The sequence below is a fragment of the Pollachius pollachius genome, assembly GCF_949987615.1.
Source record: "Pollachius pollachius genome assembly, chromosome: 8".
Classification (NCBI taxonomy): domain Eukaryota; kingdom Metazoa; phylum Chordata; class Actinopteri; order Gadiformes; family Gadidae; genus Pollachius; species Pollachius pollachius.
The window spans coordinates 573926-587600 of NC_136941.1; the positions used below are offsets into that span (position 1 = coordinate 573926).

General features: G+C 52.5%; 1 protein-coding gene across 7 annotated transcripts in view; it reads right to left on the minus strand.

The window, feature by feature from the left end:
- Positions 1 to 1247: 1247 nt before the first annotated feature.
- The window catches only part of casz1 (castor zinc finger 1), a 41784-nt gene continuing 29356 nt past the window's right edge, over positions 1248 to 13675 (minus strand). For 2 of the 7 annotated variants that reach the window (XM_079741669.1, XM_079741666.1), the window contains exons 10-17: positions 13651 to 13675; positions 13412 to 13534; positions 12720 to 13067; positions 11919 to 12117; positions 10633 to 10804; positions 7922 to 8070; positions 6773 to 7013; positions 1248 to 4879 (exon numbers count right to left, since the gene is read on the minus strand). The exon at positions 13651 to 13675 is cut by the window's right edge and continues 139 nt beyond it. In XM_079741669.1, the coding sequence (XP_079597795.1) occupies positions 3360 to 4879; positions 6773 to 7013; positions 7922 to 8070; positions 10633 to 10804; positions 11919 to 12117; positions 12720 to 13067; positions 13412 to 13534; positions 13651 to 13675 (2777 nt within the window). In that variant the 3' untranslated portion in view covers positions 1248 to 3359. Of the gene's footprint in view, positions 4880 to 6772; positions 7014 to 7921; positions 8071 to 10614; positions 10805 to 11918; positions 12118 to 12704; positions 13068 to 13411; positions 13535 to 13650 lie in introns of all 7 variants that reach the window. The other 5 variants (XM_079741668.1, XM_079741665.1, XM_079741667.1 and 2 more) reach the window with 3 other exon arrangements.

The window sequence follows — 13675 nt, forward strand, 5'->3', positions numbered from 1 at the left end:
ATTATATACAGGATGCCAGCTGGCGGACAGATGGTAATGCCTTTACCATTTTCTTTTTTTCAAATTTTGTATTTAAAGACACACAAGGATGAAGGGGGGGGGTGGGGACTGGAACAGCTGTGGACGACGGTCATGGAGGAGGGGTGGTGGGGCCACAGACATAACCTACACACTGACCACCAAGGGCCTCGTACCACATGGCTCCGCTTAAAGCCGAGCAGAGGAACACTAATGTCGGCCGTTACTATGGAGCAAGGCCCTGGGAGCGCCGCGTTAGCGCTAACAGACTTATCTCTGAACGGCCCCGGCTCTGAGGGGGATTCTCTCCCATTCCTCCCGTTCCACGGTCTTGGGGGCCCGTGAGACCCCAGCGCCTACGACTCTTTATGCAGACGATTTGCTTTAAAGGCTGGAACGAAGCGGTCTCCGTCAGTCCCTGAGAGGGATGGGGGCGTGAAGTAAGAATCAAACCCTGTGAGGTCCGTTCTAGGGCCACCACTGCGTTACGGTTGTGTGACAGTGGCTGTCTGCCTGTCTCTCTTAGAGAGAGAGACCAGAGACACACACACACACACACGATTTGTTAAGTGGGGCCAAAGAGAGAGAGACTACAGTTGTGAATCTCTATTTTGTCTGCTTCTCGCGCCTCATCCAAGCAATACAAAAGGAGTAAATTCTGTATGTGTTGTTATAATAATTCATAATTTCTTTATTGTCAATTCTTTACAAATTCCGCTATTTTACAGACGCTCGTGCACACACCTACACACACGCACACACACACTCGCACATACACACACGCACGCACGCACACACACCGTATTTATTCAAGTGTACATGGTCTCCCAGGTCAATAACTATTGTGACAATATAGAATTAAACAAGGAAGTGATGTGCGCTGAGCTGCTATCGAGTCCAGAGACACATCACAGACTGTCAATCAGGCATGCACACCGCAAACTAATAGAAACCAAATCATTGTAATTAATGAAATTAAAAAAAAGAGCACGCACACACAAATGACAAAGAAAAATGCAAACATGTTAAATAAATCAGGAACATAAATTCAAATCAGTGTTTTCTTTTTTAAGTATGGGCTTTAGCATTGTTTGGGAAATGTAAAAAGGGTTTTGCGATGCAAGAATAAAGAAGGTAAAAGAGGACATTTCTATCGCTGCCAACGGGAGGTTTGTCTTTCATTTACAGGAAGAGAGACTGTCACACACACACACGCAAACTAGGGCGAGGCTATTTCACTTTTTTATTATTTATTATCCTTTTTACCTTTTTCTTTTTAAATGAAGCTGTTCATCAAAGAGCATTTTGATCATATATTGTTTTTTTGTGTTTTTTTTTTACAGAGGAAAATACTATACAACCCTTTTTCTTCTCAAAACAATATTGGGAGAAATATCAGTTACACACATATTCCCTTATAGTACGATGATTTTTTTTACCAATGCCAAGTTCAGGAGATAATTTATAATAATGTCCACTCCTCTCTCTTAAACATTCTCGGTACAAAACCAAAGGGTGTCTTTGACAAGTTTTGTAATTCGATCCTACAGTATTTGAGCATTGCAGCGATCTTTCAAACGATATTCAAATCACAGTTCGCATTAGTGTTGTATATATTTTTTTTACAGGCTCCACCTTTTCCATCGAAGCCGTTTCCACGTCTAAAACCCCGATCACAGAAGTAAATAAAACCAGTCTTTAAATAAATCACAGAACGACTTTGCCACGCTAACATCTATTTTGTGCATCAAAGCAAACTTAAAACTAAAAACAAACATCTTAAAGCAAAACGTCCCTGTTAAAAGATAAATGTCATGTTTTTGAAACGGAAAAAATGAAAATAAACCAAAAAAAAAAGTGCAATAACACCCTAATTTTTTTCATTGGAAGATCACATAAATATTAAATAAAAAGCGTTAAAGGAGCTGAACCGCGGCCGTGGTGGAGAGCAGGGTACAAACCCTCTCTGTGGAGGCATGGTGTCCGAGTCTGTACATTTGAATCACTCTCGCCTTTTCTTTTTTTTACTCCACACACGTCGGTTTTTCCCGCCACTAGCTCATTAGTCTCAACCTCGCCCGCAAAAAAACAAACGCAAAACAACAAACAAAAACAATCAAACAAAGCCGATATGCTTCAGACCAACGGCACGACGCACGGCCAAATTAAAACGCAAGTGATGCAAAACGGTAACAAAAATATTTTTAAATATCTCTTTCAGCATCTATCCAACCTCATAAGCATAATCACCAAGATCATCGTCACTATTATCGTCATAATCATCATCATCGTCATCATAGCCGGCTAATATAAAAGTGCACTATCGATAAACAAACTGGATTCCTCAGTGGAGGGGGGAGGGGGGAGGGGGGGGAACCTCACAAGAGTTGGTGTTCTTGTTGTCGTTGTGCTAGGTGAGGAGCGTTGAGTGGACGATCAGAGAGAGAGAGAGGGAGAGAGAGAGAGGGAGAGAGAGAGACAGAGACAGAGAGAGAGAGAGAGAGAGAGAGAGAGAGAGAGAGAGAGAGAGTTTAAACAGACTACTAGCCTAACGGGGTTCGACGGCCATTTCCACCGGCCAACGTCATGAACACATAAAACACCTTCATCAGGTGACGGGCGAGAGAGCGAGAGAGAGAGCAGTGTTTTAACTCTGGCTCTCGATAGATCATAATAATAATCATAGAAGTAATAATAATAATAATAATACAGATAAAACTATCAAACGTTTGAGCACATTCTGTTTTAAAGCTTAACCTCAGTGATCAGTTTCCGTATATTGTCGGCCAAGCCGCAGCAGTACGCATCGACTGCACAAACCACCAACTTCCTTTTAGTATATCAACATCCTGACACATACGTACATATATAGTTATTTATATATAGAGAGAGAGTTGTTTTTTATTGTTTTTCTTAAGAGTTTTTTTTCCACACACAAAAAGTGAACCGAAAAAACAAAGAAATAAAATAACTTAAAGCCACACATGCACGCACACAAAAAGACTGATGTAGTAGTAAAATGTATTCATTGCTGCCCCCCCCCCCCCCCCTTTGGGGAACAGAGGGCCTTATTCTTGGTGTCTTCGTTCATCTTTTAATGCATAATTGAATTAATAATGTTGGTCATCTTGTAAACATCATAATAAATCATTTCGGGCCGTCGCGTCACCGTGTCGTCTTGTTTTTTTTTCTTTCCTTTATTTATTACTATCTTCTTTTTGTTGTGTTGCGTGTCCTTGTCGTCTCCGAGCGTCCCTAAACGTGATAAATGAGGCCACACCATTCAGTGAGTCTGTTTGTTCATAGTGTACACACGCGCAGTCGGGGTGCCCCGCCCCTTCCTAGAGGCCAGGCGCGGCCCCGGGCGTGGCCCCAGGCTCCTCCCCCTGGGGCGTGTCAGTGTGGTTGGCGGGAAAGCGTTCCCCGTTGTCCTTCCCTGCGTCCGGCACGGGCATCGAGTCTTCATTCGAGTCGGTGTTGAGGTCCTCCTCTGCCTCCTCCTCCTCCTCCTCCTCCTCCTCCTCCTCCTCCTCCTCGTCCTCCTCCTCGTCCTCCTCCTCTTCCTCCTCGCCGGCGGGGGCCCCCTCCTCGGGGGAGAGGTCGTCCTCCGTGTGGCCGGACGTCCCGCGGGCCGGGCCGTCCTGCGGGGTCTGCTGCTCCGCCCCGTGGAGCAGGTGGTGGTGGAGGGGTAGGGTGTGGGAGGGGCGGGGCTGGTGATGGCTCCCCGCGGCGGCGGCGGCGGCGGCGGCGGCCGCCATGATGGCCGAGCTGTGGTGCATCTTCTTGCTGAGGTCCAGCGAGTCGCCCAGGCCCAGGCCGGCCGCCGCGTTCTTCAGGAAGAACAGCGAGCTGCCGGCGGCGTCGGGGCCCAGGTTCAGCGAGCCGTCCAGGCTCACGGCCGGGGGCGGAGGGTAGGCGTGGCCGTACTCGGACGCCATGCTGACGGGCGGGTACATCAGGGGCGAGCCCGCGCTGTTCCCGTGGACCAGGCCGTGGAGGCCGGCGGGGGGTGGGCCCGAGAGCGCCATGCTGGCCGCCGCCATGGCGGAAGACGAGGAGGAGGTGGCGGCGTGGGGCATCCCGCCCATCCCCCCGTGGTGGGGGTGTTGGTGGAGGTGGTGGTGCTGTTGGTGCTGGGGGTGGTGGGGGTGGTGGGGCTGAGGGTGGGGGTGGTGGCGGCCCGCCTCCTGCCCCCCCGGGGAGGCGGTGAGCTCTCCGCCGCCGCGCTCCTGCTTCTCGTGCTTGCGCTTGTGGGAGTCCATCTGGGACATGCCCACCACCGTGTGCCGGCACTCGGGGAAGGTGCAGTGGAAGTGCGAGCACTTGAGCTTGTACTTGCAGTCGGCGACCTCGCAGTCGGCGCTGGAGCTGAACTGGCAGAAGCCGGCGGCGCTGATGACGTCCTGCTTGCCGTGGTGCTTGCGGTGCGCCGTCACCTTGGTGCTGTCCGTGCAGCGGAAGCCGCAGCGCAGGCAGTGGAAGTGCGTGCTGTTGCCCGAGAACTGGCAGTCAGGGAAGTGGCAGCTGAGCGTGGACTTGAAGCGCTTGAAGTCGTCCAGCACCAGGTTGTCCACGCGGTCGTGGTGCTGGGCGTGTTTGTACATGTGTGTGCGGCCGCAGAACTTGTAGCCGCAGTTCTCGCGCGTGCAGTGGTAGTGGGTGACCTTCAGGGAGAACTGGCAGTTGAGGTCCTTGCAGTTCTCGTAGAGGTCGTAGCGCCGGAAGCCCTCCAGCATCATGCCCTCGTCCAGCATCTTGCGCGAGGACGCCGTCTTGCTGCGCTTGCCGTACGGCGACATGTCCTCGATGATCCAGAAGCGCTTCTTGGCGCCCGTCGCCGTGGGGATGGAGATGGTGTTGCCTGGGAAACAAAGGGAGGGGGGGGGGGGGGGAGAAGGGCAGCAGAGTTAGACACGGAGACACGGGACCAGGTGATTCCCCCCCCCCACACCTGTTCCTAACGAGCTAGTCTGGAGGCCCGGAGACGAGGTTCTCCTCCTGTTCTCCCTCTCCGGCCTGGCCCGGGCTTACAGCCTGGTTAGCCCACAGAGCTCACCTTTATGGGTTCGCTATTCTTAACTCCTGACGAGGTGATCACGAGGGGGGGCGGACCAGGTGACTCGTTCCCCTTCACAGCGAGCCTCCAATCAGAGGCAGGGCCGGGGGATTACCCCGCTCCCTCTCCCTGACGGTGTAATCCTCTGGCTGTGGGACGGGGAAGCCGCTAAACTCCATACAAAGACGTCCTGACTCCGGCTGTGCTCTTTGGGCGCTTTAATGTTTCTCCTTTTCTAAAGGCCGGCAGATAGCAGGCTCCCAGGACTAATAAAAAAGCGAGCTCCCCTAAAGAGGAGTCTGGCTCCACTCGGGGCTCTCACGCGGGACTTTGCGTGCACGGCGAATGTACTTCACGGACACGTTCTACCCGGTTCTGCATGCTGGACAGTGTGCATGTCATGGCCGCCGTTTCCACGGGGACATATCTCGGTGCGGTGCTAGCAGAGCAGCGGCCGCCAGCTAGCCCTGTCGCAGCTCCGCGCGCTAGCTAGCGGCCGCTAGCTAGCGGCCGCTAGCTAGCGCGCGGAGCTGCGACAGGGCTAGCATGCTGGGGCCGGCGCTGCGGTGTCGGGCTGCGGGAGGGGGGGTCAGTACCTGCGGCGTCCTGCACTATGGGGACGTCGTTTTTAACCGGAGACGGGGTGGCAATGATGGGGCTGAAGGCCGGGGTGTTGGTTGGCATGACAACAGTGGCTCCCAGAGAGGCGCTGAGCAGAGAGTATGACAGACAGGATGGAGAGAGGAGGTACGGCAGGGAGGAGAGGGGGGGCCGCAGCAGGGCAGGGGGGTGGGAGGCCGCCCCCGCCTGGTGGCCGGGCGGGGGAGCCGGGGAGGAGCGAGGGGGGAGGGGGGGGAGGTGGAGGGGAGGGGGGGGAGGAAGGGGTGCATTGCGGGAGGCGGTATTGTCGCCGGGGGTGGAGAGAGGGTCTGTGGTGACGGAGCAGCCTGGACCTGGAGAGACAGGTCGAGGAGGAGGAGGAGGAGGAGGAGAGGAAGGTGGAGGACAGACACGGAGAAAGGGAGAGAAACGGGGACAAAACAGACGGAAAGATGTGACGACAAGAGCCAAGTTACACACACACACAGACACACACGCGCGCACACACAAAGAGGGATGGGAGGTAAAAAGGGAAAAGATAAGAGAATGAAACAAAATGAAGGCCAAAGACAAGTAACCCAAACAGCGCCGAGCCTCGACGCTGGGAGGCGAGGATAACATTGGCAGAGGAACAGAGAATTGTGGGAAATCAGACAAATGAAAGTCGGATAGATAAAAGAGGAGTGTGTGTGTGTATTTATTGGGTTTTGGGGCAGAGATATCTAACCCTGGCCTATCTTTAGCCCTTTATCTAAAGATCATGGAAGTGCTAAGCAGCCCAAAGGAATGTGATGCTATTTTACGTTTTTCACGACGAAAGGGAAGACTGTGTTCCGACGAAAAGAAAGTACGATGTGCTTCAACGAGTCACCCCGCTCAAAGTGTTGATGTGTAAACATTTAGCAGGGTAAAGCGTGTCGTTCAACAGAGAATACAAACGGAGTGTCCAAAATTAACTGTCACTAATCCCAGATCGTTTCATCAACAAAAATAGTATCTCGGTTACGGAGAAGGCCATCGCCTCACATACACGCGGCCGACACGCAGACAGTCACTCGACCAATCAGCAGACCCCCCCACCACCCCCAGCGAGCTCACCTGCTGGGGAGCCCTCGTTCCCCACCGGCGTGCTGGAGCAGCTCCGGTCCTGATTGGAGGACTCGGAGGACAAACCCAGGGGGCTGGCCCCGCCCATATAGTCCATGTAGTCGTCGGTGTCATCCATGAGGCCTCCGTACCCCGAGTTCAGGCCGGCCTGCTGGCCCCCCATCGGCCCGGAGGTCAGGCCCGAGGTCAGGTGCTGCATGTCCTCCGACCTCTGACCTCCCAGGGACATGGCCTGGGGAGAGACAGACATACGGACGCGCCGTGTCACTGTCGCGTCACAGGGGTACATCAGGTGAACGTTGCGCAATCGAATGGCAAACGGTTTCTGGCACAGATACGGGAAAAAATTTCTGAGAGACAAAAGAGCCGTTAAAACTCGAAGTTCCAGGTACATTCTGTACATACCGTGCCTGCTCTGTGACATGAATAAATAATAATTAGAGGAATGTTTACTGCCGTCTCTGATGGCCCGTGTACATTGTGTGGATTTTTGCAGTTTTTTCATAACAAGGGAAAGTATTGTTAACTCTGAATGTAACAGGATAGGAAGTTATGAGTGTGATTAAAAAAAAGACATCTATGACCTGAAATGTGGCGTGAGAATCAGGTAATCGCTGGTGTTATAGGGCTGAGGAACTTGTTTACTAAACCGATGTGATCAAAACCAGTTTTTCAGTTTCACCCAAAACTTTTGTGGCATTGTTTTTGTCCCCACCAAAGTTTCAGTTATGAAAGAGCCGTTTTGCAAATGTATGTGACATGCCATTATGATTACAGAAGGGTGTGTGTGTGTGTGTGTGTGTGTGTGTGTGTGTGTGTGTGTGTGTGTGTGTGTGTGTGTGTGTGTGTGTGTGTGTGTGTGTGTGTGTGTATGTGTATGTTCTGGTTGGTGTTTGCATGTAATTGGCGTGGCTGCCTGCATTTGTGTGTGTGTGTGTGTGTGTGTGTGTGTGTGTGTGTGTGTGTGTGTGTGTGTGTGTGTGTGTGTGCGTGAATACCTGGCGCGTACAAAAGGCTCGCCCTGGTGTGTGTGTGTATGTGTGTGTGTGTGTGTGTGTGTGTGTGTGTGTGTGTGTGTGTGTGTGTGTGTGTGTGTGTGTGTGTGTGTGTGTGTGTGTGTGTGTGTGTTGGGGGGGTTACCTGGGATGGGACCCTGTCAAAGTTTTTCCCCAGCATCCTGCGCATGTGCTTGCGTGCGTGCGAGGTCATCTGGTGCTTCAGCAGGAAGGAGAACTGGCACCCCTCGCGGATGCAGTGGAAGTGGCTGTTCAGCTGGTTGTACTTACAGCCTGCGGAGAGAAGAGCGGCCAACTTAGAGGGAACCTGACCATGGGTAACACATATCGGTGTTGCAGAAAACAGTTTCACCAAAAATGTATTTTCCGTTAAATTCCGTTGTGAACAGTTATTATATTATAACACAATTATTTTTCGGTAAAATGTATGCGAAGATAAACAATAAAACGTACAGTTAATGTTCCGAACAAAAGTTACACAATGGACTCTTGCGGTGAGATTTAGCTCTCAGGTCAAATTAAATTAGTTCTTTCCATCATTTCCCGGCCATTTTCTCGCAAAGACGCACACAGTCCCTAATCGGATTGTTTTTCGGTAAAATGTGGCGGACGACGGCGAAAAAGACAATAACGGATGAACGACGCTAAGCCTCCTGACGTGTTGACATCGCCGGCAGCAGAGAGCGATCTTTTGCGCGGTGTCGTCTGAGCGCGTGCGGAGGACAATTAGATCACGTTGGTGTCACGCTGAGCTACAGCGGCATGGCGGACTTCACCTGTGGAGCTCTTTTATTACACAGACATGCTTTATTCAATTAGGAATTTACATAAATAAATTCTCATTTTCGCAACGGCTAATAATAACACACACAGCCCTGCGAACCCGCAAAGTAAACACACAATTATTACCATATTAAATTCATTTTTCAAAAATCCCCGACATTGTGATGTTTCCGTTTTCTGTCCTCGGCACTCGACGGTGTCAGTCTGCTGTTTCCCTGTTTTTTAAATATCATAATCTTCTGCTCTTTTCTCCTGTTTTTTAAAACGCCGTTCTCGCTCTAATTGCTTTATGATTTCAAATTAAATGAATGTTTCATTCCGTGCCTGTTAATCAAATAGCATCGTGCGAAAAAAAAAGAGGAAGCAAGGAGGGAAATAATTGAAAGAGTGACACTGTGAGGGGGGGGGGAGGGGGGGGGGGCAGGAAGTCAGTAACCATGGCGCCCACAGGGTGCCCGGTGTACAGGATCACGTGAGTCATCGCGGTGCTGATGTTGTGCACGCACACACGCACAAGTGTCTTTTAAACGCCCAGAGCTGAGCAAATAGCTAACACACACACAAACGTGCACACACACACACACGCACATGCGCACACAGGCAGGCAGGCAGGCAGGCACGCACACACACACGTACGTGCCCACACACACAAACACACACACACACACACCGTGGCGAGGTAACATGGGCAGCTCAGTTTAATGTCGCTGCCATGGATACGAGGGCGCCATCAATTCTTTATGACCCCGAAAGGCGGCAGTAATACTTACTGTGTGTGGGTGTGTGTGTGTGTGTGTGTGTGTGTGTGTGTGTGTGTGTGTGATTTTGTGTGTGCCGATAAAACAATACAGCTGGGAGATCAGGCTGAGGACAAAACCAGCTGTTTAGGACTTGTTTTCTGTTTGCTTTGTGCCTGTGCGTGGATGTGTGTGTGTGTGTGTGTGTGTGCTTGTGTGTGTGTTTGTATGTGTGTTTGTGCGTGTTTGCCTGCTCTCTGAAAAAGCTTGTGTAACTAACAGAAAAAAAAAGGTAAAAAGGAGAGAAACCAAAAAAGAGAAAACCGAGCGAGAGATCACTTTTAATTCTTTTCTGTGACGGCGGGCGGGTGGATGGAGAGGGGGGGAGATGGGGGGGGGGGGGGAGATGGGGGGGGTGAGATGGGGGGGGGAGATGGGGGGGGGGAGATGGGGGGGGGAGATGGGGGGGGATGGGGGGGGCTGCGCGGCAAACGTAAACAGGCTCAAGCAGACAGGATAATTAACAAACACAAAGCTAATTGCTCATTTCTGACAGGGGCTAAAGGAGAGCGCTACCTGCGCCTGATTGCCCTCCTTCTCTGGGGGGGGGGGGGGGGCAGCCAAACATCAACAACAACACCGGGGGGGGGGGGGGGGAGACGATGCAGCAAGATGGAGGAGGAACCGCTTTCTTCAAGGGGGGGGAACGAACCGGGGACCAACTGGGGGGGGGGGGGGTAACATACGCAACTAGAAATGAAATGATATAAATCACTGAGTTTAAACACCTTCAACCGGAGTATATGTCTATACCCTAAAGTAGAAACTGCATGAGAGAGAGAGAGAGAGAGAGAGAGACTGAATGTAAGAATGAAAATGAAAGACAGAGAGAGAGAAGAAAGTACAAGCGAAAGATGAAGGACAATAAGTCAAAAAGGGAGAGAGAGAGAGAGAGAGAGAGAGAGAGAGAGACAGACAGAGATAAAGAGAGACAGAGAGAGATACAGACAGTGAGAGGGAGAAGGAGAGACAGACAGAGATACAGTGAGAGACAGACAGATGTACAGAGAGAGAGACAGACAGAGATACAGAGAGAGAGACAGAGAGAGAGAGAGAGAGAGACAGACAGAGATACAGTGAGAGACAGACAGATGTACAGAGAGAGAGACAGACAGAGATACAGAGAGAGAGAGACAGAGAGAGAGAGAGACAGAGAGAGAGACAGAGAGACAAATGCACGTGCCACACAACACTTTACTACTTCACAAGACAAAATGGCGGCCGGTGCTGAACCCACTTTGTCCCCGCGCCTCACCGCTCCGACCGCACTCCTCTCTCTTGGTGAAGTACTTGAAGCCGTTGGCGGCGCGGCGCTCGGCCTTCTCGTGTTTCTTCACGTGCCACGGCAGCTTGGTGGTGATGTTGGTGACGAAGTAGCAGCCAGGGCGCAGGCAGTGGTAGTGGCCGCGCATCCGGAACTCACAGTGCTGCACGCACACACACACACACACACACACACACACACACACACACACAGGGTTAATACATGTCGCGGGTCTATGGACTTTTACCGGCCGAACGTGTGTGACATCATTGGTGATCGGTGCAGGACCAGTGAAACCTATTTTAAGTCCAGGTTGACCGTTTGTTGGGATATCTGTCCGGGTCCTAGTTTTCCCTCGGACGGAAGCTCCGCCCCCACCTCTAGCTCCACCCCCACCCTCCTCTCCCAGAGAAACCTCCTCTCACATCTCTGCACCCCACCATCTGTCTGTGTCCCCAAGGCCCCCACCCAGCACCACCACCCAGCTCCCAGAGGATGAAGAGAGGGAGGGAGGGAGGAGGGAGGGAGGGAGGGAGGGAGGGAAGGAGGGAGGGAGGAGGGAGGGAGGGAGGGAGAGAGGGAAGGAGGGAGGGAGGGAGGGAGGCAGGGAGGGAGGCAGGGAGGGAGGCAGGGAGGGAGGGAGGGAGGCAGGGAGGGAGGGAGGGAGGGAGGGAGGGAGGCAGGGAGGGAGGGAGGGAGGGAAGGAGGGAGGGAGGGAGGGAGGGAAGGAGGGAGGGAGGGAGGGAGGGGTTGTATTTTTGTGAGAGAGGGTTGATTCTCGACACATTAATGAATTCATTTAAATGGCTCTCCAAATACAGCCCTCGCGAGGGACGGCAGTGCTGCCATTTAGCTCCCGTTCCCCGAGCATTCCCCGGCTTTTCGCCTTATTCCAGACGGCCTTGTTTACTGTGCGGGTGACAATGATTTATTGGGTAATATCAACTAAATTGGCCTTTTCTGAGCGGGGAAGGCGGCAGTCAAAATGACATCATTGACATATAAACAGTCATAACGGGCCGGGAGTCGACTGTCTTTCCTCCGCCTCTCATTCTCTCTCTCACTCCCTCTCTTACTCTCTTTCTCTGGCTGCGGAGGGGGGGGGAGAGGGGGGGAGAGAGAGGGGGAGGAAGGGAGGGAGGGAGAGTCAGCGAGAGGACGGAGAGAGGAGCGTGTTGAGTGGTATAAGGCCAGATCCAGGACAGAGGGTGCTCTGTGGAGCTGGACTCTCGGGGGGTGGGGGGGGATGATGAGGATGTCAGGACAGGGGCACCCACCTGGTTGGGACAGAGACACTGGAGGGAGAAGTAGGAGAACTGGTCGCGCACGTTGACCAGGTTGTTGCTGGGGTTGATGTGGTCCAGGCAGTGCGACTCGGCCTTGCCCGACGTCTTGCACACGTACTTGCAGTTCCCGAACAGACAGTGGAAGTGGAACTTGTTTGAGTACTTGCAGTCGGTGGCCAGGCATGGGTCACTGGAGGGGGAGAGAGAGAGAGGGAGGGAGAGAGAGAGAGGGGGAAAAGGAGAGGGAGGGAGAGAGAGAGAAGGAGAAGGAGAGAGAGAGGGAGAAGGAGAGGGAGGGAGAGAGAGAGAGGGAGAGCGGGGGAGAAGGAGAGGGAGGGAGAGAGAGAGAGAGAGAGAGGGAGAAGGAGAGGGAGGGAGAGAGAGAGAGAGGGAGAAGGAGAGAGAGAGAGAGAGAGAGAGGGAGAGAGAGAGAGAGAGCGACGGGGAGAGAGAGAGGAGAGGTAAAGGGTATAGGGTTGGTCAGTGCCAAGTTGGCCACACCAGAGTCCTTAGCAGCCTGGGTGTTGAGTGGATGTGAGTAGCGTGTCGTTGCGCTGACATTTAGTCCCGCTTTTATCCATAGTACAAATGAGCGCTGCGAGCAATCAAGGCCTAACGGACACTGGACCAAAGCCAGTGAATCAGTCAATACACACACAGTAAAGAACAGGAACAATGGGTGTTCTTTTGGGGGCATCTTGCTCAGGGACACCCCACCATTAAGTTAGTTTCGTTGCATGCGAGACCAAAGAAGCGAACCAAAAATGTTTTGTTTACGAGCAGGGGCCGTACTTCTCCTGGAACTGCAGGAAGCCGGGCTTGACCTGGGGTTTGGCGTGCTCCAGGGAGGTGGTGGCCAGCGCCGAGTTGGCCGGCAGGTTGGGCATGGAGGCGGGCATCTGGGGGGGGATGCTGCCCGTCAGCTGCTTCCAGGCCAGCAGCGAGGAGGAGGAGGAGGAGGGCGGCGGCGGGGAGCCGTAGCCTCCCGTGGACGACAGGTTGGCCACGTCCATCATGGGGCTGTTTGCCATGGAGACGGGCGCGGCCGGCTGCAGGGGCGTCCCGTCGGAGGAGCACTCCTTCAGAGAGTCGCTGAGCGACGGCTCCGACTTCACCTTCATGGACGCCCGCAGGTGGAAGCTGGGGGGGGGGGAGAGGTTGAGGCTCTGGGTGTCTTTGGTTTACACTGACAGCATTCCTGCAGTTTGCAGCGTTCAACAGTGAAACACTTCAAACAGAAGGTGAATAGACTCTCTATTTCTATACTTCTATATTATCTATATATTTAAAGGTCAAATTGTTCATGTAATTAATGAAAGAAGTTCTAAAATGATGTTTCATGAAGAAAAAAAATAGAGGAAAATAATGTAATGTAAAAAGTAGAAAATACCGAAAACTATATTCTGTATTTCTGTATCTTAGATTGATCCTATATTCCCTCCGGTGTAACCCTATCTGCTCCATCACCCCGACGCCGGCCTTACTTGGCGTGCTTGACGGCGCCGTCCACGGTGCTGAACAGCGCCCCACAGTCCTCTACCAGGCAGTGGAAGTGGACCTTCTGCAGGAAGTCGCACTGCGCCTCGCAGAAGTCCTCCGTGTCGAACCTGGAGCAGAGGACAGCGGCGTGTTCACCTGCTGTGCTGTTCCTGTTGACACTACGGTCTTGCTATCGAGTCACATATCGAATGCTTTCATCCACAGCGATGGTCTTGACTCTTACCTGCGCAGGTAGGTCCTCCAGATCT